The sequence below is a fragment of the Carlito syrichta genome, unplaced genomic scaffold, assembly GCF_000164805.1.
Source record: "Carlito syrichta isolate Samal-C Ts95f unplaced genomic scaffold, Tarsius_syrichta-2.0.1 Scaffold307715, whole genome shotgun sequence".
NCBI lineage: Eukaryota > Metazoa > Chordata > Mammalia > Primates > Tarsiidae > Carlito > Carlito syrichta.
In genome coordinates this window covers 287,593-313,512 of record NW_007251811.1, presented here as the reverse complement: position 1 = coordinate 313,512, position 25,920 = coordinate 287,593, and the positions used below count along the sequence as shown (strand labels likewise).

At 50.4% G+C, this 25,920-nt stretch overlaps 1 protein-coding gene across 2 annotated transcripts in view; it reads left to right on the top strand.

The window, feature by feature from the left end:
* Positions 1-7,390, top strand: part of CDKN1A (cyclin dependent kinase inhibitor 1A) — a 9,068-nt gene extending 1,678 nt beyond the window's left edge. For both annotated transcript variants that reach the window (XM_008064583.2, XM_021715810.1), the window contains exons 2-3: positions 3,941-4,390; positions 5,845-7,390. In XM_008064583.2, coding sequence (XP_008062774.1) covers positions 3,946-4,390; positions 5,845-5,894 — 495 coding nt within the window. In that variant the 5' untranslated portion in view covers positions 3,941-3,945 and the 3' untranslated portion in view covers positions 5,895-7,390. The remainder of the gene's footprint in view (positions 1-3,940; positions 4,391-5,844) is intronic.
* Positions 7,391-25,920: the final 18,530 nt, after the last annotated feature.

Here is a 25,920-nt window from a genome sequence, read left to right as displayed (position 1 = left end):
GCGCGCGCGTGTGTGTGCGCGCGCAGGGCCGGGGACGGCGCGGCCGCGCGCCGTTTCCCAACAGCGCCGGGCGTTTCGGAAGCCCGGCCGGCTCAGCGTGACGTGTTTGCGGCCCCGGGCCCCCCTCCTGTTCTCCTCCTCCCCGCCCCAGGGTGACGCGCAGCCGGAGTGGAAGCGGACTTTTGGCGGGCGGGGAGCGCTCTGCAGGAAACTGACTCATCCCAACTCCCTCTCGCAGTCCCGGGCTCTGCCCACGCACCGCCCTCCCCGCGCGCGATTTCCTGGAGACCGGCGCCCCCTGCCGGCCGCGGCGCGAACGGCAAGCCCACTTTCCCGCGGAGTGCCGCTGGCGGGCGCGAACCGGCGCCGCTCCGGGCTGGGGCGAGCTCCGCCGCCCCCCCCCCCCCCGCACCGCCCTTTGGAAAGAGTACCCCGCTGGTTCGGTGGCACTTCCTGGGCTCCTCCTGCTTACTGGAAGTTAAAATAGGGCTGAAATCTAAGGCGCGAAGGCCAACCCAAGGAGCTATCCTCAGTTACTTGTTGGTCAAAAGGGGGTTTGTGGCTCCGAGCTTTCTGGGGCCTGGGAGTCGTGACCTCGAGCCGGAGAGCGGATTTTGATGGCATGGAGAGGTCTGTGAGCGCCACAAGGGAAGGCTGGTGGAAGGGGAGAGGGTGCCCGCGGGATTCTGGTCCTGTCGTCTGCAGTTCCTGGGAGCCCGGATTATGCAGCTCTTTGACAAAGGCCTCGTGCCTCTGAGGCATGGAGACCTGGAATGCTCATTTCCGACACATCGTTGTGTCCCCCTTGCCTGGCACCCCAAGAGCGCCCATCTGGGGACTTAGGTCAGACACTCGTTTAAGTCTCTGTCCATTTGGATTAAGTTGGTCTGGGGAGGCGGGGGCTCATCAGTCTATATTTTGGAAAAACTCTCCAAGTGATTCTGATGGGCCTTTCTGGTTAAGAAACCCTCAACGTGGAAAGCTGAGGCAGAAGGATCACCAGAGCCCAGCAGGTCGAAGCTGTGGTGGCCATGAGTGTGCCACTGCACTCCAGCCTGGGTGACAGAGTGGGACTCCAACTCGGGGAAAAAAAAAAAAAAGAAACCTCAACATTAGAGAGGGTGTGGGGTTCAGCACAGAACCCAGGGCAAACAGATCTGGGTCCAGATCCTGGCACTGCCACTTGTGAGCTGTGTGACCTTGGGCAAGTTACTTAACTTTTCTGAACCTTGATTACCTCTTCTATAAGAAGGGAGCTCCTATTTGTTCATTTTTTTTTTTTTAGGAGGATTGATACTTGTAAACTGCCTAGAACAGCTCCTGCACATTAAAATATATACATAACCCCCCACCCATATCCTAAAGAGGGTGGGCAGAGCTTATTTGAGGACTCTGCCCGCTGCATGGTGTGACTTCCTTTCTGGAGCAGCGGCCTTTCGTGGTCTTTTTAGCTGTAAGGCTTGGGCACAAGTCTCATATCCCTTTGAGCTTGGCTGGAGGTCCCCAAGCGCCTCACTTCCCTACCAGCTGTGACGTGGAGTTGGGGCTCCAGTCCACCTGAAAGGTTGGGTGAGGTGGGTAGGTGGGCGTGGCACCGGCCCAGGATTTCCTGCCTTGGGAGGCCACTCAGCACGTTCACCCTCAGAGGCTGCACATTGCCACTTATCTCTGGGAAAGCCTGGTCCCTGCCAGGGTCCCGCCGTCAGCGCCACCCTGGAGCCAGGCCAGCACAACACAGGGAGAGGTCGGGACTCCCTCCTGGGCAAACCCACTCTCAGTTTTCCTTCTCCCGAAGTGGGAGGAGAGGAGCCAGGGAGACCAGCCACCTTTAATTTTCTTTGCCTGCAAAACGGGTTCCTTGGATTCAGGCAGCACGGGGCGGGGGCTGCGGGGTGTCTAGACTTCAGATCACCTGATGTGCCTGGCAGGAAGTGGCTCAGCCTGGGAGAAATCATCCCCTGCCCCGCCTGGTCCCTCCTCACCCCTAGGCTGTCTGCCTGATGACATCCTTGGGAAAGGCCCGCAGGCTGCAGCACCTGTCAGCTGTTGTCTGAAGGCGGTAGTGGGGTGGGGGGTGGGTAACGAAGGGGAGGAGGCTCTGGCCAGAGGCAGGCAGGGAGAAAGAATGATTCTTTCTTTCCCCACCCACCTCACCCCCACCTTTCAGGTGGAGCGGAGCCCCCAACTCCACATCCCAGCTGGCGGGGAGGTGAGGCACTTGGTGACCTCGGACCGAGTTCAAAGGGCAGAGCTTGAAGAGATATGAGACTTGCTCCCAGGCCTTACAGCTGAGCGCTTCTATATACTAGTAGCTGCCCTAAGCACGTTACCTATAGACGCTCAGCTGATCCTCTGAGGGGGTCACAATGCCTTGACGAGGGAAATAGAGCCCAGAGAAGGTAAGCTGCTTGCCCAAGGCCACCTAGCAAAACCTGGATTCCGACCCAGGCAGTCTGACTCCAGAGCCCTTATTCATTTCAAAATTTATTTTTATTTATTGAGTTGGAGTCTTGATCTGTCGCCCGAGCTGGACAGTGCAGTGGTGTGATCATAGCTCGCTGCAGCTGTGAACTCCTGGGCTCAAGTGATCTTCCCGCCTCAGCCTCCCGTGTAGCTGATAATACAGCCACCACGCACGACTTAGAGCCCTCACTCTTAGCCATGCTCTGTAAACACATGCACGGGGAATGTGGCCCCATTCATAGATGAGGAAACGGGGGCCCAGAGACATTTAAGTGACTTTTTTTTTGTTTGTTTTTGAGTTGGGGTCTCCCTCTTTTATCCAGACTGGAGTGCAGTGGCATGATTGTGAATCACCACAGCTTCGACTTCCTGGACTCAGGGCATCTACCTCTGCCTCTCAAGTAGCTGGGACTATAGGTGTGTGCCACCACACCTGGCTAATTTTTTTTTTTTGGAGTTGGAGTCTCACTCTGTCGCCCAGGCTGGAGTGCAGTGGCACGCTCACAGCCACCCCAGCGTCGACCTACTGGGCTCCAGTGATCTTTCTGCCTCAGTCTTTCAAGGAGCCAGAACTACAGGCACATGCTACTGCACCTGGCTAGTTTTTTATTTATTGTAGAGACTAGGCCTCACCAAGTTGCCCGGGCTGGTCTCGAACCCATGGGCTCAGGCAATTCACTCTCCTCGGCCTCCCAAAGTGCTGGGATTACAGACTGAGCCACTGAGCCCAATCCCCCCCCCCTTTTTTTTTGTAGAGACAAGGTCTCCCTATATTACCCAGGCTGGTCTCGAACCCCTGGATTTAGGTAATCCCATCTCAGTCTCCCAAAGTGCTGGGATTGCCGCATGAGCCACCATACCCAGCTGTCTTTTTAAAGCCTGGGTTGTAAGTGATAGAGCCAGGACTCCAACCCAGGTGCCTCTTACCCCAAAGTCCAGGGCACTTTTACTTTGCAGAGCAGGATTACCCCATTTGGGCACCAGGACGGGGGACTCAGGAGGCTGGAGGGGCCATCGGCCTGACCATTTGGGACCTGACCTCACAGCCAGGGTGGAGATTAGGAGATGGCTGGACTCTGGCATTTCACACATATTCGGCACCTTCACACCTGTGAGGGGCACCTCAGAGGAAAAACAAACTGATTTTAGCAGATAACACCTGGCAGCAAACAGTACCCTGATCCCTGCGATTGCAATGAACTTGAGTCTGCTGACATACGCTTGCCTTTCGGCTGCCTGTTCCCCCGGTGACCTTGGGGTACCAGACTGGTTGAGCTCTGTCCCCCACCCCAGTGTCTGTTGGTGGAAGGTGGGGGGGTCCTGTGGGAAGGAGGTGGTGGAAAATCAGGCGGAAGGAACCAGAGAAGACCCTCTGGCAGGAAGGCCTCACTTGAGGTTGAACAGCAAAGCCCAGCTGGGTGGAGTGGGGCCCCGATTCCCTAGTGACCGGGACTCTCCTTGTGTCTTGGCCACACAGGCACCATGTCGGAGCAGGCTGGGGACGCCCGTCAGATTCCCTGCAGCAGCAAGGTGTGCCGCCGCCTCTTTGGCCCGGTGGACAGCGAGCAACTGCGCCGTGACTGTGACGCACTGATGGCCGGCTGCGTGCAGGAGGCCCGCGAGCGATGGAACTTCGACTTCATCACCGAGACGCCGCTGGAGGGCGATTTCGCCTGGGAGCGTGTGTGGGGCCTCAGCCTGCCCAAGCTCTACCTGCCCACGGGGCCCCGGGGGTGCCGGGATGACTTGGGAGGGGGCAAGCGGCCTGGCGCCTCACCTGCCCTGCTGCAGGGGACAGCACAGGAAGACCACGTGGACCTGTCGCTGTCCTGCACCCTTGTGCCTCACTCAGGGGAGAGGTCCGAGGGGTCCCCAGGTGGGCCTGGAGCCTCTCAGGGACGGAAGCGGCGGCAGACCAGCCTGACAGGTGAGGACAATGCAAGGGACCAGGACTCTCAGAATCCACCGTCTAAGGGCTGGCCTATCTGGTCCAACTTGCTCCTTAGGTGGAGGGAGACAGGCCCAGAGAAGGGATGTAACCTCCCTGAGGTCACACAGCAAGTCTGCAGCCAAGACCAACTAGCTAACATTTACCGGGATCTTACGTGCCAGGTCCTTTGCTAAGCTTCTAAGGTGGCTTTTAGTCCTTGTAGCAATCCTATACCACAAGACACCCTGTTACCCCTTTACTTATTTATTGAGTCAGAATTTCACTGTTGTCCAGGCTGGTGTGCAGTGGCACACTCATTACCACTGCAGCCTTGACCTGCTGAACTCAGGCGATCCTTCCGCCTCAGCCTTCCAAGTAGCTGGAACTATAGGTGTGTGCCACCACGCCAGGCTAATTTTTTTATTTACTGTAGAGAGGAGGGCTTACCAAGTTGCCAAGACTGGTCTCAGGCAATTCTCTCACCTCTGCCTCTCCAAGTGCTGAGATTACAGACATGCCCGGCTCTTGCCATCCTCTTAGAGCAAGGAAACAAGGCTCAGAGAGGTAGAGTAATTTGTCTAAGGTCTCACAGTGAAATCACAGTTGGTTCAGAACTAATAATAATCATGACAACAACAACAACTAACATTTGATGGTCAGGCATTGGGGAGAGCACTTTTCACGGGTTATGTAAGGGAATTCCTAGGTCAGCACCATTCACTTCCACTCTGCAGCGATGGAAATGTCCAGTGTGGTGGCCACCAGCCAGATATAGCTGTTGAGTACTTAACATGTGGCAAGTGTGACTGAGGAACTGACCTTTTGTTTTATCTGATTTTAGTCCACTTAAATAACCGCACAGAGCCTGGATGCAGTGACTCATGCCTGAAATTCCGGCACTCTGAGAGGCTAAGACAGGAGGATCGCTTGAGCCCAGGAGTTTGAGACCAGCCTGGGCAACACAGTGAGACCTTGTCTCTACAAAATATCAAAAATTTAGCTGGGTGCGGTGGTGCATGCCTATAGTCCCAGCTACTTGGGAGACTGAGGCGGGAAGATCGCCTGATCCCAGGAGGTCGAGGCTGTGGTAACCATAAGCGTGCCACTGCATTCCAGCTTTGGTGACAGTGAGACCCCAACTCAAAAATAAATAGGCAAAGAAATAACCCTACAGAGCTAGTGGTTCCTATATCGGGCAGCTAGACTCCAGCAGACCCATGGATGTGGGTACTGGCACCTATCACTCCTGTGAACCACGGATGGGATGCTCCATCAGTCCCCCTTCCCTAGGAAACGGAGTGGAAGTTCCCAGAGTTCCTCCTGGTTCTTAGCAGTGTGTCCCTTTGGCCCCTGGGAGGGGCGTCCTGGCCCTGTTGCAGTTTGCCTTGGAGGGGTATCCCTGCTGTGTTGTCTTCCTCTTGTCCAGGCTGACTTCTGTTTTCTCTCCCCAGATTTCTACCACTCCAAGCGCCGACTGATCTTCTCCAAGAGGAAGCCCTAATCACCCCCGCTGGAGGCCTCGCTCTTGGAACCGAGCGGCCCCAAAGGCCCCGCCCGCATCTTCCGCCTTGGTCCTTCAGTTTGTGTGTCTTAATTATTATTTGTGTCATAATTTAAACTCCCCCTCGTGTACATACCCTGCCTGCCCCCCGCCCTCCCCTCCAGCCTCTGCCGTTAGAATTATTTAAAAACAAAACTAGATAGTAGAACGATAGGCTTCTCAGAGTGCTGGCAATTTTTATTCTATGAAATATTATTTAAAGCCCCCTCATCCTGTCTCTCTGTCTCCTCCCCCAGAGGTGAGGAGGGTCGGGTGGTCTTCTCTGGAGGCGCCCAGCTCCTTCCACTCATGATCTCGTGGGGGTTGGGATGTTCCACCCTTTCCCTGAACTCTCAGACCCAAATTCCTTATGATTTGAGAAGAAAACAGATAGCACTTTGAAGGGGGCCCCGTGGAAGAGGGGGTGTCATCAGAAACGCTGGCATCCCCCCACCTCCTCTGAGGTCAGGCAGGTGACCTTGAAGTAGACACAGCCTCGAACAGGGCTGGGGACCCGGCCCCCTCCTGGCTCTGGAAACCCCGTGGTGTCCCATGATGGCAGGGGAGGGTAGGGTCCTGTAGCAAACCAACCCCACCTCCCCTGGGGCCCCCTCACCCCCACCGGGGAGTCTGCCTCGGTGTTCAGCCTTCTCTCCCCACCAGTTCCCCCTGTACTTTTTCGGGAGCCCCGGCTGCCCCTGCTGTCCGCTGGGCTCTCGAGTCCCCCTCTGCTGCTCTCCCCCACGCCATGTCCTTTCCCTCCAGTTCCCCCTCAGCTGCAGGTGGAGGCTCTGGGGTGCCTGTCCCCTCACCTCCAGCTCAATGGACCGGAAGGGAACGGGTCCACACGAGAAGAAGGGCTCCTAGTTCTCACCTCAGGCAGCTCAAGCAGTGACACCTCCTCTTTCGGCTCTGGGACGGGGTCCTGGTGGTGGTGCAGGCCTCCTTAGGTGGGGATCTCTCCGAATTGGGGATGCGTGGTGGGGGAAATGGTTCTTTCTAGGAGAGAGACACTGGCTAGCAGAAGTCATCCAGCGACCTTCCCCAGTTGCCCCGTCCCGTCCCCATTTCATTGCACTTTGAGTAGCAGTTGAACAAGGAGTCAAGTGTCTCAAGATGATGGAAGTGGAGGCTATGGATAGGGCACACAAAGTGGGCTAACACAGGGCTGGGAGCGGTGGGCCGTCGTCTTTCTCGGCACTGAACACTGAGCCCCTGGGGGCACCGAAGCACTTAGTGGGTCTGACCCCAAACACTTTCCAGCTCCCGTAACAACCTGGCCTGGACTGTTTTCTTTTCGCTCCCCACATGTCCTGGTTCCCCTGTCCCTCCACCTAGACTGTAAGCCTCAGGGGCAGGGACCATGCTCTGTATTGCTCTGTCCTTCACAGCCCCTCCCACAATGCTGGGTATACAGCAGGTGCTCAATAAACATGTCTTGTTGACTTTACTCATAATATTACTGTTGTGGTTATTCTTTGTCCTTTGCACAAATAGGTAGACTTTGGGGAGGGGGTTTCATCATTTTAAAAATGAAGCATTTGAATTTCTTTTTTTTGTTTTTGAGTTGGAGTCTCACTCTGTCACCCAGACTGGAGGGCAGTGGCCGCTCCCGGCCACCGCAGCCTCGACCTGCTGGGCTCCGGTGATCCTTCCGCCTCAGCCTTCCAAGTAGCTGGAATTACAGGCATGCGCTACCATGCCTGGCTGATTTTTGTAGAGATGAGGTCTCGCCAAGTAGTCTCTGTTACCCAGGCTGGAGTGCAGTGGCACACTCACAGCCACCACAGCCTTGACCTGCAGGGCTCAGGTGATCCTTCCCTCAGCCTTCCAAGTAGTTGGAATTTCAGGCACATGCCACCACACCCGGCTAATTTTTTGATCTAGAGGTGAGGTCTTGCCAAGTTGTCCAGGCTGGTCTCGAACCTGTAGGCTTAGGCCATCCCCTTACCTCGGCCTCCCCAAATGCTGGGATTACAGACTTGTACCACCGCACCTGGCTTAGCATTTGAAGTTTTTTTTTTTTTTTTTGAGTCGGAGTCTCACCCTGTCACCCAGGCTACAGGTGATCCTTCCACCTCAGCTTTCCAAGTAGCTGGAACTACATGTCTACACTACCATACCCAGCTAATTTTTTGATTTATTGTAGAGATGAGGTCTTACCAAGTTGTCCAGGCTGTTCTTGAACCCGTAGGCTCAGGCCATCCCCTCACCTCGGCCTCCAAAATGCTGGGATTACAGGCTTGTGCACTGCGCCTGGCCTAGCATTTGAATTTTTAAAATGCAGAAGGCTCAGCAAACAGGCTGTAGCAAAAAACAATAACAAAAAACCTATTGTCACACCACTGCAAAGATTGTCATCTCTCAGTTTGTTAGGTAGTTTTGTTTTTTTTTTAAAGAATATATTAGCCAGACTTGGTGGCTCAGCCTATAATCCCGTGCCTTGGCAGGCTGAGGTGAGTGGATTGCCTGAGTCCGTGGGTTCGAGACCCTCCTGGGCAACTTGGCAAGACCTCATCTTACAATAAATTAAAAAATTAGCCGGGCATGGTAGCGCGTGCCTGTAGTTCCAGCTACTTGGAAGGCTGAGGCGGAAACTTTGCCGGAGCCCAGCAGGTCGGGGCTGCGGTGGCCGGGAGCGGCCACTGCACTCCAGTCTGGGTGACAGAGTGAGACTCCAACTCAAAAAAGAAAGAAAGAAAGAAAGAATATATTACATCGAGGCTGCAGTGGCTGTGAGCATGCCACTGCACTCCAGCCTGGGCAACAAGAGTGAGACTCCAACTCAGCTTATTGTTACTCATCAGGCAAATGCAAGTTAAATGCAAGTTAAAACCATAGTGAGGTACCACCATACGCCTACAAGCCCGATTGTCATTAAAAGGACTGACAAGACTGGGTGAGGTGGCTCAAGCCTGTAATCCCAGCACATTGGGAGGCCAAGGCGAGAGGATTGCCTGTGTCCAGGGGTTCGAGACCAGCCTGGGCAACATGGTGAGACCTCATCTTTACAATGAATAAAAAAATTAGCTGAGTGTGGTGGTGCATGCCTGTGGTTCCAGCTACTTGGAAGGCTGAGGCGGAAGGATCGCCTGAGCTCAGCAGGTCGAGGCTGCGGTTGCCGTGAATGTGTCACTTCCCTCCAGCCTGGGTGACAAAAATGAGACTCCAACTTTAAAAAAACAACCACAAAAACAACAGCAAAAGAATGTTCCTAGCATCATTACTACTACTATTATTATTATTTTGAGTCAAGGTCTCCTCTGACACCCAGGCTGGAGTACAGTAGCACACTGATGACTCACCACAGCCTACCTCTTAGTCTCATTGGTCCTTCCACTTCAGCCCCACAAGGAACTGGGACTATAGGCATCCAACTACATTTTTTTTTTAATAGAGAGGAGGTCTTGCTATGTAGCCCAGGACGGTCTTGAACTCTTCAAACAATCTGCCCATCTTGGCCTCCCAAAGTGCTGGGATTACAGTCATGAGCCACTGCACCTAGTCAGCATTATTCTTAAAAGACCAGAAATAATTGAAATGACCATAACGGAAGAATAGGTACGTAAATTGTGGCATATTCATATATGGAATATTATGCAACATTAAAAACAGAGTGCTGTTACATGCATGTTCTGATTATTCATAATTAACTACCCTAAGAATTAGTGGTTTAAAAGAATAATCATTTATTTGTTCCCAATTCTCCAATTTGGCCAAGAGCTACTTTTCTTTTTTTTTTTGAGTTGGAGTCTCACTCTGTCACCCAGATTGGAGTGCAGTGGCACGCTCCCGGCCACCGCAGCCTCGATCTGCTGGGCTCCGGGGATCCTTCCGACTCAGCCTTCCAAGTGACCGGAACTACAGGCATGCACTACCACGCCTGGTTAGTTTTTGATTTATTGTAGAGATGAGGTCTTGCTAACTTGCCCAGGCGGGTCTCAAACCTGTGGGCCCAGGCAATCCACTCACCTCAGCCTCCCAAAATGCGGGATTATAGGCTGAGCCACCGAGCCCGGCTAAGGCCTACTCTTCAAACATTGAATAATTCTCTGCTGTCCAGGGGATGGACCAGAACCCTAGGCTTCTGAGATGAGACTCGTGCTGGACTTTTCAGAGACTTCACAATGTCTACTTATCCACAGACACGGAGGTGAGAGGGTTGTCTGAGTCCAGGGGTTTGAGACCAGCCTGGACAACTTGGTGAGACCTCATCTCCATAGTAAATAAAAAAATTATCCAGGCATGGTAGTATACACCTGTAGTTCCAGCTGAGTTCCAGCTGGAAGGCTGAGGTGGAAGTTCCAGCTTGGAAGGCTGAGGTGGAAGGATCATCTGAGCCCAGCAGGGCCAGGTTGCTGTGGCTGCAAGCATTCTGACACAATGCCTGTGGTAGGGATGACGTGTGGATAATCATCAATCGGCATGCTTCATTCGGGGTTTTCAGGGACAATATGGGGTACATTGGATGGAGACGTGATGGGGACAACTTCTGTATCCTTTAAGTCTTGATGGGATCACTACTCTGCAATTCCCCCAGGATGTAGTACTGCTTCTGATTTGCTATCGTGACCAGTGGGATGATTTTAGAGACTTCTGCTTGGTCTTTCTTTCCAAAATGGCTTTTATTCCATAGATCAGGGAACCAATGTAAGGCTTTTGCCATCTGCTAAGTGTATCCCTCCCAATTTGCACTCAGGGGCCAGGACATAGCCACCGAGTGGGTCCACAGGCTCATTGGATCCGTTTGGAGATGAACTTGGCCAGGACTCTATTAATCAACTGACCTCATATGATTCCCTTCTCTAAAAGGAGGCTGTCATGGTATTTTGTCACCTGAAACCAGTGTAAGCTCAGACCTCATACCCAGCAGATCTCAAAAGACTTGGTTACTCCCTTTTCCACACTGTATAGCTATTCTGGCAAATACCCAGAGGGCACTTTGGGGAAGAATCGAGGTAAGATTTAGTTTATGTACATGCAGTGGCATTATGGCATTTCCGTCAGTGGGTCCTGACTCTGAGAACTGGTTGAAATCTGAAAACTGGGTAAGAGATCGTAATCTTCTATCTTGGCTGCTAACATCAGCCTCTGCTCACTCATCCTTGATCTTTTGTGGGTAATTCAAGCAAAACCCTCCTCACATGCTCACCTCTCTTACCCTAGGGACACCACTGCCGCAGAGCCCTGCAGATCCAAGACCCCTGGTTACCACTCGGCCTTGCTGCCCATCATGGTAATTGTGTCCTCCCTGCCTCTGATGATTAAGTGGCCCTATATGGCCTCTGTTCTTCCAGAATCTCAGTGTGTCCATTGACAGTGGCTGTGGCATTTCGTGGCAGCATCTCCTCAGTCAGCCAGGCCTCCAGAGGACAGCCAGCGCCGAGATCCTCTCACTCATGGCTTCTTTATTGCTTCGAGAAGGAAGAAGGTCTTCTGCTCTGAGCCTTCGAACCTCTCTTTAGTACGCTTCCAAGGCCGTTACAGCATCACCACTTCATTAAGTGCAAACCATCATCATGTCTAAGCTATAAGGACCAATTCAGCAATGTGTTTCTGCCAGCTCCAGCTGTTCTTGCCAGGATATTAAATCCTGAGTCAGGAGAGAGCACCTCCATAAAAGCCCTCTTTATCCAGCTCTGCACGCCTCATCTCCCCACCCCCAGCCCCAGTCCCACATCTTCAAGATCTCCTCCCACGTGTGTTTTCCTGTTCCTACAAATACACATCAGCCAGGCCCATGTGTTTTGGGTGAATAAGTTATTTCCTCCAGTAACAGGGGCAAATACCCTTCTGCTTAGGCAATGCTAAGTTCTGACCCTAATTATTGGTCTAGAGCAGGAGTAGGAAGACCACAGCTCTGTGGACCAATGGACTCCGTTTATATATAAGGTTTTATGGGAATGCAGACATGCCTGTTTGTTTACTTACTGTCCTGTTTCAACACTGTTGTTTTAAGTCGTGCCAAAGTAGAACTCGGTAGCTGCAACAGAGACCACGTGGTCTGCAAGTCTAAAAGATTTACTCTCTTGTCCTTTGAGAAAATGCTGCTGACCCTGGTCTAGAGGCAGTGAGGGAAGGAGGGATGGATCTTGACAAAGATAGGCATCGACTGATGAGGCATCAGCCTCAGGTGAGTCCTTTGTGTGGGCTCAGGTCATGGAGACTGTTCCCCTCTCCTAAGAGGATGGAAGCTCCTAAGGGCCTAGAGGGTTCAGGAGAAACTGAGGGTACAAGGTGCTCAAGGGCAACCATCCACATATTTCCATTCAGGTTTCAGTGCCCCATTCTTTCCCTGTCAGGGTCCTGATCGTAGGATAGCAGGTCTGCCGAGGTTGTGTGTTCAGTCTCTCTTGCGGCTCCACCACTTTTGCAATCAGATCCTGGACCCGATTTTCAGCACAGCCTACCCTTGGGCCACAAAAGAGAGGAAGGTTATCTAGAATGCTGTGAGTTCTCCTGTCAACATGCCATGAGTTGAGCCTGTCATTGTCTGTCTTCAAGGCTTCTGTGGAAGTTCACAAAAGCCAACCAACTCTACAATCCTTATAATTACGATTGCCCTCTATCTTTCCAGCGTTAGACCTGTGGCATTAGGGAGTGCTGCCCTTGGAATTCTCCTTGTTCCTTATGCCAACCCGCTACACACAACTAGTCTTGGACACTGTGATGCTGCAGCCTACTAGGGGTTATCGGTACCCCCCTCACCATCAGCGTTTGGGTCTGTGTGGTCACCTCACTGGTGAGAGACCCATATTCAGAAGTCCATCCTGCTTTCTGCCATTTCTCGAACTCCCAGGCTCAAGCAATTCTCAGCTTCCCAAAATGCTGGGATTACAGGTGTGAGCCACCGCACTCAACCCCTTTCTGCCATTTCTGTACCAACTGTCTTAATTGTTCCCCAACCCCCTTCCTTCCATCAAAACAACTTGAGACAAATGAAGCATGAGCAGGGAAATAGAGAATGTGAGAAAGGAAAGGAAAAAGTCAATAAAAGGATTGATGAGTGAGCTCTACGATACATACAATGGAATCTGAGCTCTGCTGGGAGCCTCTGAGGAAACCATGTGGAACATGCCCTAGAGTTATCTCTCTGGGGTTCTTACCTGGATACCTGTGGGATACTTATCTGCTGACACTCTCCATCACTGATTTAGGGCTGCCTTGAGGGCCTCTTCCAGGTTGCATCTCACAGGGTGAAACAAATTCCTGCAGCGCTGAAGAAAATCAGAGGAATTCAGACACTGGAGGTGGGAAGTTATTAGCCTACCAGGAACTATCTACCAAAGCTTTAGGTGAACACAGATATGGGTCAGATATTGCCTGGGGTCACGCCTCTGGGAAGTGGGGAGAAGACAGAGCATCCAAGCAGATGACTCCAGATCCTACCACTGGCTCAATAAGCCAGAAATGGGAAGTGCCTCGCCCAGGGCCACTACCACTGTGACAATTCTAAGAGGAGGTTCGTGGGGACCTATCGCCTACTGGGCCTTTGCGGTAACTTAGGCTCTTCCCAGTCTTACATCAAATGCTACACAAAGTCAACTTTGGAACAAGCTCCCTGAAGCCGGGCGTGGTGGCTCATGCATATGAATCCACACTTTGGGAGGCCGAGGCGGGAGGATTGCTTGAACCCAGGAGTTCGAGACCAGCTGGACAACATAGCAAGACCTCGTCTCTACACACAACCCCCACCCCCCAAAAAAATTAGCCAGGTGTGGTGGTACATGCCTGTAGTTCCAGTTACTTGGGAGGCTGAGGTAGAAAAGTCACCTGAGCCCAGGAGGTCGAGGCTGTGGTGAGCCACGATGCTGCCAGTCTGGGCAACAGGGTGAGATCCCAACTAAAATAAATAAATAAACGAAAGACAAGACACAAGCTCTCCGGTCCTAGTTTCCTGTGGAATTGACTGCCCACTTAAGCTCCTTCTTGAGACATTTTGGAGCCAGCAGTTGGAGGCAGGGAGGCCCAGATCTCTTAGCTTGAGTCTCAGCTCTCACCGCTGCACCCCAGAATGGAGAGTATCTTGTTTCAGGAATTACCACACTGTGAAGTGAATTCAAGCGCCTATATCGAATTAAAAATTATTAAGTGTGAAAGCTTTCTTAATTGTAAAACAGTCTGACTGCCTTTGATCCTTGTACATTAATTCCATTTTCATAAAACTTAGATCCTGAGGTCAGTGTTTTTAAGTCTAGCCACGCTGTATTTTAAAATCAGTTCCGTTGTTTCCCAAAGTGCCTAGATCTAATTTTTTTCCTAGTACTTTGTATGTCCCGACAGGTTTCTTCCCTGGTCTGGTGCCCAGGGCAAGCTGGACTGATTTCTTCCCACTTGTGGGATGCTATGGCATTCAGGTTCCATCAGGAATGTGACCACCTCTGTCTTCTCTGTACTCCTCCCAACCTTTTTTTTTTTTTTTTTTTTGAGTTGGGGTCTCACTCTGTTACCCAGGCTGACACCATCACAACTACCACATCCTCAACCTGCTGGGCTCATGAGATCTTCCTGCCTCAGCTTCCCAAGTAGCTGGAACTACAAGCGTCCTACCACACCCGGCTAATTTTTTGATTTATTGTAGAGACGAGGTCTCACCAAGTAGCCAGACTGGATTCAGGCGATCCTCTCGCCTCCGCCTCCCAGAGTGCTGGGATTACAGGTATGGGCCACCACATCCGGCCTCTCTCTGCCCTTTTTATTTCCATGTTTGGGAACTGCTGGGCCAGTGAAGGTGGGGGACTGATGAACTGAGGATGCCTTGAGGTCCTGGAAGAGGGGTCTCAAAAATCCAACCTCACTCTGTTCTCAAAGAAGAGGCAAGATCCCCTTGTGGAGAGAAGGTTCTGGGTTTGTTGCATTTGCCCAAATCCAGCAGCAAACCATATCGGCCTTACTTTTAGTCCATGTCGAGACCTGTCACTGCTGTCCTCTGCATCCAAGTGATCACCTTGTCTGTGTTATTGTAACAACCTCCTCACTGGTCTCCCTGTGTCTGCCTTTGTCTAGCAGAGTCTATTCTCCAAAATGAAAGTGGCCAGAGGGAACTTTTAAGACAGAAGTTGGAAACCAGTTGCAGTGGCTCACACCTGTAATCCCAGCACTTTGGGAGGCCAAGACAGGAGGATTGCTTGAGCCCAAGAGTTCAAGACCAGCCTGGGCAATGTAGCGAGACCTACTCTCTTTATTTTTTTAAGATGGAATCTCACTCCGTTTCCCAGACTGGAATGTAGTGGTGCACTCACAGCCACACCAACGTCAACCTGCTGGGCTCTGGCGATCCTTCCACCTCAGCCTTCCCAAGTAGCTGGAACTACAGGCGTGCGCTACCATGTCCGACCAATTTTTTGATTTACTGTAGAAACGAAGTGTCACCAAGTTGCCTGGGATGGTCTTGAACCCCTGGGATTAGGCAATCTGCTTACCTCGGCCTCCCAAAATGCTGGAATTACAGGCTTGAGCTACCACGCCCAGCCTAGTGTCACCTTCTTAGACCGGCCTCCCCCTGCCCTCCCACCATTCTGTCCCTTCACTCTGCTGTATTTTTCTTTGTAGCGCTGGTGGACAATATATTACATGTGGTATTTTTCCCACTTTTGTATCCTCAGTGCCTAGCAAGGGTCCAGCACATAGTAGTTCCTGATAAATATTTTTTGAGTACATGGCTTATTTATTTATTTATTTGTTTATTTATTTTTGAGTCAGGGTCTCACTCTGTCGCCCAGACTGGAGTGCAGTGGCATGATCACAGCTCGCCACAGCCTTGACATCCTGGGCTCAGGAGATCCTTCTGCCTCAGCCACCCAAGTAACTGGGACTCCAGGCATGTGCCACCACACCCAGCTAAGTTTTTGATTTTTTTTTTTTCACAGACGAGGTTTTGCTGTGTTGCCCAAACACAAAGCTCCTGGGCACAAACAATTCTCTGCCTCGGCCTCCCAAAGTGCTGGGACTACAGGTGTGAGCTACCATGTCTGACTTAAATTCCTTATTCAGTTCAATAAAGCCCTAGAAACTCTCTGGGTATCAATTCTCCATCTGCAAAAGGAGGGTGAAAAGAATGGTTGGTTGTGAGACTATTCATTTGTTTAGAAATTAAATTTGTTGGTTATTAAAACTTTTTGTTTTGAAATAATTTCAGACATCCAGAAAAATTGTAAAAATGATATAATAATCCCCATCTACTTTTTACGAACAGTCAATACATGAGGGATGCCCCCTGAAACCCAGAACTTATTTATTAAAAATTGTGTATTTATTTTTACATGTTTAAACTTCAGTCACCTTCAAGGCAAGGTACTCTCCCATTTGATGAAATACATCTATTGAGATGCTTTTTCCACTGCTCAGAATAGTTTTTGAACTCATCCATTTTGATGCCTTTTTGTGTTTCCGTCATTTTTTGTTTCACCTCTTCCTCATCAGCAAAAATGTTTCCCTTTAAGAACTTTTTTCATCCAGGAAACATCAAAAAAAAAAAAAGTCGCTCAGGTCGAGAGCAGGTGAACAGGGAGGGTGGGGCAGGGAGATCATGCCGTTTTTTGATCAAAAACTGCTAAACACTCAGTGCAGTGTGGGCAGGTGCACTCGTAAATAACCCAATGTGAGATGGACAAAAGCATTGAAAGAATCTGCAAATAAGAAAAAAAAATTCACTGAAGTCCATCACGGTCTTTCACAACAACGCTACTGGTATACTGATGTTGACGGGTTCCTAGAACACTCACCTAGCAGGGAAGCTTGTACTACAAGGGGCCCGCTTCCAAAAAATAATTCTGGCTGGGCTCGGTGGCTCAGCCTGTAATCCCACGCTTTGGGAGGCTGAGGTGAGTGGATTGCCTGAGCCCGCCGGTTCGTGACTTGCCTGGGCAACTTGGCGAGACCTCATCTCTACAATAAAATCAAAAATTAGCCGGGCGTGGTAGCGTGCACCTGTAGTTCCAGCTACTTGGAAGGCTGAGGCGGAAGGATCGCGGGAGCCCAACGGGTGGAGGCTGCGGTGGCCGGAAGCGGCCACTGCACTCCAGTCTGGGTGACAGAGTGAGACTCCAACTAAAAAAAAAAAAAAATTCTGTTTTTTTTTTTTTGGTCCCCCCTCTATGTTAACATTTTGTCGTGTTTGTTTTATCATTGTCTATATTTGTACAAATTATTCTTACATTTCTTTTTGAATTAGTAGTGCATAAAGATGGTACAAAATACAAAATATATACATAAAGTAAACAGTGAAACATAAATCTGGCTGGATACCATGGCTCAAGCTTGTAATCCTAGTACTTTGGGAGGCCAAGGCAGGAGGATCACTTGAGGCCAGGAGTTTGAGACCAACCTGGGAAACATAGTGGGGTCTTGTCTCTATAAAAAAATTTTGAAAATTAACTAGGCATGGTGGTATGTGCCTGTCATCCCAGCTACTTGGGAGGTTGAAGAGGGAGGATCGCTGGAACCCAGGGGTTCGATGAGCTATGATGGTGCCACTGCACTCCAGTCTGGGTGACGGTGAGACTCTATCTCTAAAAAAAAGAAAAAAGAAACATAAATCTCCTTCCTTATCCACCCCAACACTTCTTTCCAGCCCAACTGTGACTAATTTCTTGTATAACCTGTTAGAAATATTCTGTGCGTTTACAGACGCACATGAATGCGTGGGCATATCTATTACAGACATTACACACACACACACACACACACACACACACACACACACACTCCTTTTTTCATACCAAGCACGCTATCCTCACTGTTCTGCACCCCACTTTTTTCATTCAACCCTACATCTTGAAGGTCATGCCTTATCAGTCTGCCTGGATCTTTCTCATTTTCTTCGTGGATGCCTAGCACGATCTTTCTCATTTGAAAATGAAATCTTTTTCATTTTCTTTGTGACATAGCACCCCATGATATGGACATGTCAGAGTGCATTTACCAGTTCCCTATTGATGGAAATTTAGGTCGCTTCTAATCCTTTGCTGCTTCGGTGATTTGATGAGTGTCCCGCGATATTGTCATATTGTATAACATCTGGAGGACAAAGTGACTGGAAGTGAAATGGCTGGTTAAGAATGTTTTTACACTTTATTTTATTTGAATTTTATTATTATTTTTTTGAGTTGGAGTCTCACTCTGTCGCCCAGGCTGGAGTGCAGTGGTATGCTGATGGTCACGGCAGCCGTGACCTGCTGGGCTGCTGCCATCCTTCCACCTCAGCCTTCCAAGTAGCTGGAACTACAGGTGCGGGCCACCATGCCCGGCTAATATTTTGATTTATTGTAGAGACGAAGTCTCGCCAAGTTGCCCAGGCTGGTCTTGAACCCCTGGGCTCAGGCAATCCTCTCGCTTCCGCCTCTCAAAGTACTGGGATTACAGGCATGAGCCACTGCACCTGGCTGGTTTTTGCATTTTAAATGTTCACAGATGTCACACGTTTCTTTTCATAAATGGTGCAGCAGTTTATGTTCCTACCAACAACGTGTGAAAGTGTTTTACTACATCCGTTATAACACAGTGTGCCGGTTTTTTTTGGTTTCACCAACTGAGTAGCTGAAAATGATATCTCATTGCAGGTTTTAAAAATTTTTTATTACTCTTGTCTGAGTAGAATTCAACAGTTTTTTTCATACATTTAAAAGCCATTGATATTTCTTTTTCCAAGAATTGTCCATTCGTATATGGTGCCAATTTCTCTAATGCATTATTAGTCTTTCATTGATCTGTGGGTGCTCTTTATAAAGAGAGGAAATTAACTTATTTTCTGTAATATATGAATTTTTTCCGATTTGTTTGCCTTTTGGCTTATCGATGGTGATTCTTTTTTTGGCACTCAGTTGTTCTATTTATTTTTTTTAAAAAACCTCTATATAGTTGAAAATGGGGTATATATACATGATGAAATAATATCCAGTCAGCAAAAAGACTGAAATAATGTCTTTTGCAGCAACTTGGATGGAATTGGAGAACATCATCCTACGTGAACTCATGCAGGAACAGAAAACCAAACACCACATGTTCTCACTTACAAGTGGGAGATGAACTAAGGATCTGCAAAGGCAGAGAGAATAGCTTGATGGACATTGGAGACGCAAGAGGGGGAGGATTCGAAGGAGTCGAGGGATGAAAAATCACCTGTCAGGTATAAATGTGCACAGGTGGGCGTGGTGGTACACCTACAGCCCAGACTTCTTTGCCACCACACAATGCAACCATGTAACAAACGCTTTGTACCCCCTACAGCTATTGAAATAAATACGATAAATCTCTCTACAGTTGAATGTCTCAGTCTTTTCTTTTGTGGCTTCTAATGCTCTGTGATATACCCAGAAAGGCCTTCCCTGACCCAAGACGATTTAAAAATGATCCCGTGATTTCTCATGGCATTTGCGCAAACAAACACAAAACTAGAGACTGGACTACAGTGAGGCTTCAAGTGCCCTCACCAGCCTCAGCAGTGATTGGAATGGGGCCCAGGCCAGTCTCGTTTCATCTGTGCCTTACCTGGCCTCCTCACCCCTCTTTATTGAAGCAAATCCCCCAAATAACACATAATTTTGTGATTTTTAAAAACGGTTACCTTTGATCCATCTGGAATGATTTCAGAGTTAAAGCTCTAACTTTGTTGTTTGCAGATACCTAGCCCATTCTCCCAGCACAGTTTATTGAATAAACCATCTTTTCCTCAATGATTTGAAATGGCATCTTCATCATACACTAAATTCCCACATGTATTTGAGTCTATTCCTGTCTCTTCTTTATTCTGTTCCATGGATCCATCCATCTATACTTATGCTCCCATACCACACCGTTCTGATGGTTGTAGCTCTACAATATATTTTGGCATCAGGTTAGAATGTTCCCTAAAAGGTGACTTAAGTGTAAGCCTCCCCTGGGATTTGAGGACAGTGTCTGAGAGTGAGGACCTGAAGTCAGGCAGGGTGTGTAGTCCCCCCCAGGGTATTCCATGAACCAAGCTTTAGCCATGGATGGGATAAAGTTCCACAGATTCATCCATCTATGCTCATGCTCCAATACCACACTGTTCTGACGGTTGCAGCTCTACAGTATATTTTGGCATCTGTTGGTTGGGATAAGGCATTGCTCTGGCAATGAGGGGCTCAGGCCAAACTTCTGGTGGTGCCACTAAAAGCTGGGTGACCACTAAGGGCAGTACACTCCACCCTTTGGAGCCTTTCGCTAGAAGGGCCTCCCTTCCAGCTCCAGGGTCCTCCAGTTCCAAGACACCAAGACCAGGGTGCCTTGGGGGTTCCAGGCAAGATTGTGAAAGGGCATCCAGTGGTCGCTTCCACAGGAAGTCCTGTAGATGAGCACAGGAGATTGGCTCGCTGGGGAACGGAAAGAGCGATTGTGAAAGAGACAAGACTTAACAGTCCCAGATCTCATGGGCTCTGCAGGGGAGCGGCTGTCTCACACCAGGTCCAGAAGTGTGGGGCTGTGTGTGCGCAACCGGGAGCCTTTGAGAGGTAAGAGCCACCCAGAGTTGCAATGCTTTTTTTTCTTTGGAGGATGAGCATGGGGGAGGGAGCCGTGGTCCCCATTTAGCTCCCATGGCAAGGGTGCAAAGGGAAGAGCACTTGAAGCGAATGAATTCGGAGCTCTCTGAGGGGTCCAATGGAGGGGAGAGAGGGCACTTGGGCAGGACAGTGGGGTGAATGGCGACCGGGGGCGAGTCACCCGGCTTCTCTGAGCCTCAGCTTCTCTGTCAGTTAGTGAGGGTGGAGGGAGGGCAAGTAGACTAGAACAAGGCACTCGGGGGTCTCTCAGGCCCACCAAATGGATGATTTGGGTTCCATGACTGTTGCTATGAGTTGCAGTCATTGAAGTCAGTGGAGCGCAGAGCAGACCCAGCTCCCAGGACCGCAGTGGCAATCCTGTCGCTGCTCCACCCACCCCTGCTTATAGGACTTGCACTTCCCAATGGAGGCCCAAGGCGCCTGTTCCCCTCATGAGTCCCACAGCAGGGGCTGGTGGCTGTGGACACCAGGAGCCAGACTCATTTGCTTTCATGCTGGACTTCACACTTTGTGTGATGTCTTCCCTCCCTCCCTCCTTCCTTCCTTCCTTTGTCGAGTCTCACTCTGCTACCCAGGTTGAAATGCAGCGGCACGCGCCTGGCCACCACAGTCTCAGCCTGCTGGGTTCAGGCCATCCTTCCACCTCAGCCTTCCAAGTAACTGGAGCCACAGATGCGTGCCACCACGCCCAGCTGATTTTTTGATTTATTGTGGAGACAAGTTCTCGCCAAGTTGCCTAGGCTGATCTCGAACTCCTGGGTTCAGGCAATCCTTGCTCCTCTGCCTCCCAAAGTGCTGGGATTACAGGCGTGGACCAGCAAGCTTGGCTCCTTGTGTGATTTCTTAGGCGAGAAATGTGCAGAGAGACAGTCGTGTTGAGGTGCCATGTGTGTATGTGTGTGCATGCATGTGTGCGTGTTCCAGACCACGAGAGGGGTCTCCGAATGCTAAGGACGTGAGGGATGCCGACTCACTAAGGGGAATGTGGGGGAGTGGAGGGGTACCCCTGCCGGCTGACTCTGAGGGTTGCTGTTCTGAGTGACTAAAAGGGTCCCTTTGCACATGCTGAATGGCCATGGGGGGTGTTGTTTCTGACTGAGGGTGCTGGCTGAGGCAGGAGTGTGTGTGTGTGTGTGTGTGTGTGTATGTGTGTGTGTGTGTGTGTGATTGACTGCAGGACATCCTGCCATCTCTGAGTGGCCATGCCTGGATGTGCAGGCCATGAGGGGTGTTGTGACTGATCTGAACGTGCGTGACAGGGGTAAGGAAGTGCACCATTCTGACAGTGACAATTGTTCTGAGGGACCTTGAGGCTATAGGACGTCTGCTGTCTTTCTGCCCCAGGCCACTTGACAGGCAAGGAGGGGACAAATGCTGGGGCCCCTGGGAGGATGGGGCCTGGGTTAGGGACCTGCTGGGGGGTGCTGCTTTCTTGTAAAAGGTCAAGGGACTGCTGGAAATGGGCTATGGAGGTGCAGCTTGGTTAGAAACTTCCTGAAAGTAACATCAAGAGAGACCCGTGTCACCGGGAGTTTCTGTGGGACCGTCACTTCCTTCACTTGGGGAGCCTGGCACTCAGTGAGGCCGCACCTCTCCCCCACAGGGGGCTCCTCCCCCCAGGCCTCCATCCTGCCGGCTTCTGCTCTGGGAACCTTATCTTGCTGCCTCGCCTGTTATCTTTGTCACCGGAAGTACACGTGAAACTGCCCTGGGTTTCCAAGTATCATGACTGGTGTCACCACATGTCAGTCTGCCCATGTCTGCCCAGCTCCTAAGCCCTTGCCCCACGGAGGGCTGCTCCACTGGGCAGCTGTGATCCCCAGGGGCACCTTCTGCCCACGGAAGGGCTGCCTTTCCCGGAAGCAGTCTTGGGGAAGTCGGTCCCAGGACACACCGGGAGAGCAGAATCTGGTGCCGGTTCTACCACTGACATCATGGCATGGGCAGGACCACTCTGCTTCTGGGATCCTCTCTCAGTTTCCTCATCAGTCAAATGGGGACAAATCGTATCTGTATAGAACCCAGATTTTATGTGGCACAACTCAAATTTCACCTTCATCATGTCATTGCCCCTGTGGTCATTGCTACCTTTACCCAGTGGTCACTGTATGCCGGGCACAGTTGCAAGTGCTTTATATGGATTATGTAGTCAACAAATATTTGCTGAGCACCAGCTGTATGCCTAGCACTGTTCTAGACACTTGAAATACAGCAGTGAAAAAAAAAACTACCTGCTCATATGAAGTTTATATTTCAGTAAGAGGAGATGGAAAATAAATGAGTAAAAGACTATTCTGGGACTGGAGACAGTGGCTCAAAGTGCAATCCCAGCACTTTGGGAGGCTGAGGTGGAGGATTGCTTGAGCCCAGGAGTTTGAGATCAGTCTGGGCAACATAGCGAGACCGTGTCTATACAAAAATAAAAAAAATTAGTCAGGGGTGGTGGTATACGCCTGTAGTCCCAGACTGAGGTGGAAGGATTGCCTGAGTCCAGGAGGTCAAGACTGCGGTGAGCTGTGATGATGCCACCGCACTCCAGCCTGGGTGACAGAGTGAGATCCCGACTCAGGAAAAAAAAAAAAAGAACTCTATTTTGGGAAGGTGACAAGTGCTTAGAGAAAGCAAAGCCGGAAAGGGAGGTGATGCCGTGCCAGGGAACGGGAAGTGGTGTTTCAACTTCAATTATCTTGTTTAATCCTTATAGTAACTGTGTGGTAGACATTGGTCCTATATTTCCGGTGAGGAAATGGAGGCACAGAGGCATTAAATGACTTAACCTGTGCCCGAGGTTGCACAGTTAATGAGCAGCAGAACTGGCAGAGGCAAGGGTCTGTCTGACTTCAGAGCACAGGGCCTGGCAGTCACATCCTCTTACAGGTTTCCTTTTCCACCTCTCTAGGTCAGGAGCGTAGGACTGACCTCTTCTGGTACTGAGGTCTAGTGAGTCCTTCTTTGGTTAAAATCCACAAGGCCGGAGCTGCTGGGACAAGCCCCGTTAGTCACTGAAGGCTGTGGAGGGAGGAGCTCCCCTCTTGGGGGACCGGAACTAGAGAGGGATGGTGACTTTCTGGGTGTGGATGGCTGTGACCCAAGGAGAGGTGCCTATCTGGTCTTTGTTTCCGTGGGGCAGCGTAGGGGTGAGTTGGGGGTGGGAGATGCTAGAGGAAGGGCAGTCAGACTAGCACGGGGTCTTCGTCTTCTAGTCCCAGGAATCTCATTCTTGGCTTTTTTCCTCCCTGCTTTTTATTTTTATTTATTTAGTTTTCTTTTTTCTTTTCTTTTTCTTTTTTTTTGAGTTAGAGTCTCACACTGTCATCCAGGCTAAAGTGCAGTGGCATGCTCATGGCCACCCACCCCAGCCTCGACCTTCTGGGCTCAGGTGATCCTTCCATCTCAGCCTTCCAAGTAGCTGGAAGTACAGGTGCATGCCACTATGCCCAGCTAATTTTTCTTGATTTATTGTAGAGATGAGGTCTCACCAAGTTGCCCAGGCTGTTCTCGAACCCTTGAGCTCAGGCAATCCCTTCACCTCTACTTGCTAAAGTGCTGCGATTACAGACTGGAGCCACCATGCCCGACCTGATCACATATTTTTAAAGACAAGGAGATTCACCTACATGAATATATCACCATTATTACACCTAAGAAATTCCACATTGCTTAATATCATCTAATACATATAATCCACATTTAGATTTTCCCAGTTGTCCCCAAAATGTCCCTTATTCCTACTTTTTTCTCTTTTTCTAAAAGGGAATCTAGTTATGAATCATCGAGTGTTATTTATCTTTAGTATCTCAAATACAGAACTGTCCCCTGCCTTATTTTTTCTTTTACAATATCCACACTTCTTCTTCTTTCTTTTTTTTTTGAGTTGGAGTCTTACTCTATTGCCAGGCTAGAGTGCAGTGGCACACTCATGGGCACCCCAGCATTAACCTGCTGGGCTCCAGCGATCCTTTCACCTCAGTCTTCCAAGTAGCTGGTACAGGCACTACCACGCCTGGCTAATTTTTTATTTATTGTAGAGACAAGGTCTTGCCAAGTTGCCCAGGCTGGTCTTGAACCTGAAGGCTTAGGCAATGCACTCGCCTTGGCCTCCCAAAGTGCTAGGATTACAGGCTGAGCCACGGAGCCCGATTGACATCCACACTTTTAAGAGTCTATTCCACTGTCTAGTAGAATGTCTCACATTCTAGGGGACAGTGTGAGTCAGTGGGGAAAGTGACTGAGAGCCCAATGCATGTCCAGTGCAAGACTGGACACCACAAGGAGACCCAGGATTAAGTGTGATCTCTTCTGCCTTAGTGCTCACTGTTAAGCTCTCATCTCCCCCAGGAAGCCTTCCCTGACACTCCCTGACCAGTGAGATGCTCCTTTTTCAGTGCTCCCCTAGCACTTGACACACAGATCTGCTGCCCCTTCCATGCTGCAATGTAGTTAGTTGTATTTGTGTATTCTCCTGCGTGAGGCTTGAGAGCCTCCAAGGGAGACCAGGCGTTATCACACCTATACCTACAGGGCCGGGAGCTCTGCTTGGGTGGGTAGGCTGTCCTGCCAAAGGGGTGCCAGCCAAGAGGGTAAGTGGAGACTGGAATCCAGTCTATGGGGCCCTGATCAGACCATGAGCCCTGGCACTGGGATGTGCCTGCCAGGAGGAAGTGCATTTTCCTAATTCACCTAAAGGAAACATAGGGTTCACGGCAGGCTTGCTTAGTACTGTGCTGGCATTCAGTTGGCACTCAGTAAATGCTTGTCACTTAAGGGCATGATAGAGCTCAGGAAGAGTTCAGGCAGAAGTGTTCTCAGAAGAAGTGTGCTGGTAACTATCCTTTGGTGGGAGCGGGAGCCCTGACTTGTAGTATTTGCCGATTCCCATGGTGTAAAGACTCCCACTGGGGTTGACTCCACACTGCTGAGTTTGGACGAGATACGCACAATTGGCTTTCACAAACCCCTAGGGCCTGACATGGCACACCAGGCAGCTTTACATTCATGTTCTTAAAACTGCATCCGAAACAAACTTTCAAGGGAGAGAAAGACGAACTGGGGCGGGGGGAGAAACAGATGAAGAGAGGGAGAGAGAAAGAAACAGATGAGACGAGGAGAAAGAGAGAGACAAAAAGTGAGAGACAAAGAGTCGGGAGCAAGAGAGCAAGAGGGAGAGAGACTGACTGCCTCAGTCTGAGGTTAGGGGCCTCCCCGGAGTGAGGAATTGCTTCATCCACGTCCTGTGCAGCCTGCGAGGAAGCTTGCCCAAGGGGAGGCCAGCTCTCCCACCCCCCGGGAATGAGCCCATGTGGCTGAAATAGAACCTCTGAGACCCTACTCAGCTCATCTGTGGCCTTGGCCCTGACAGAGAAAACCCAGTGAGGGCATCTCCTCTCTCTCAGGGGCACCACCTGGCTCTGCTGCATGGATTCCTTCACGTACGCTGTTCACTGCTTCCAAACCCTCCATGCCTC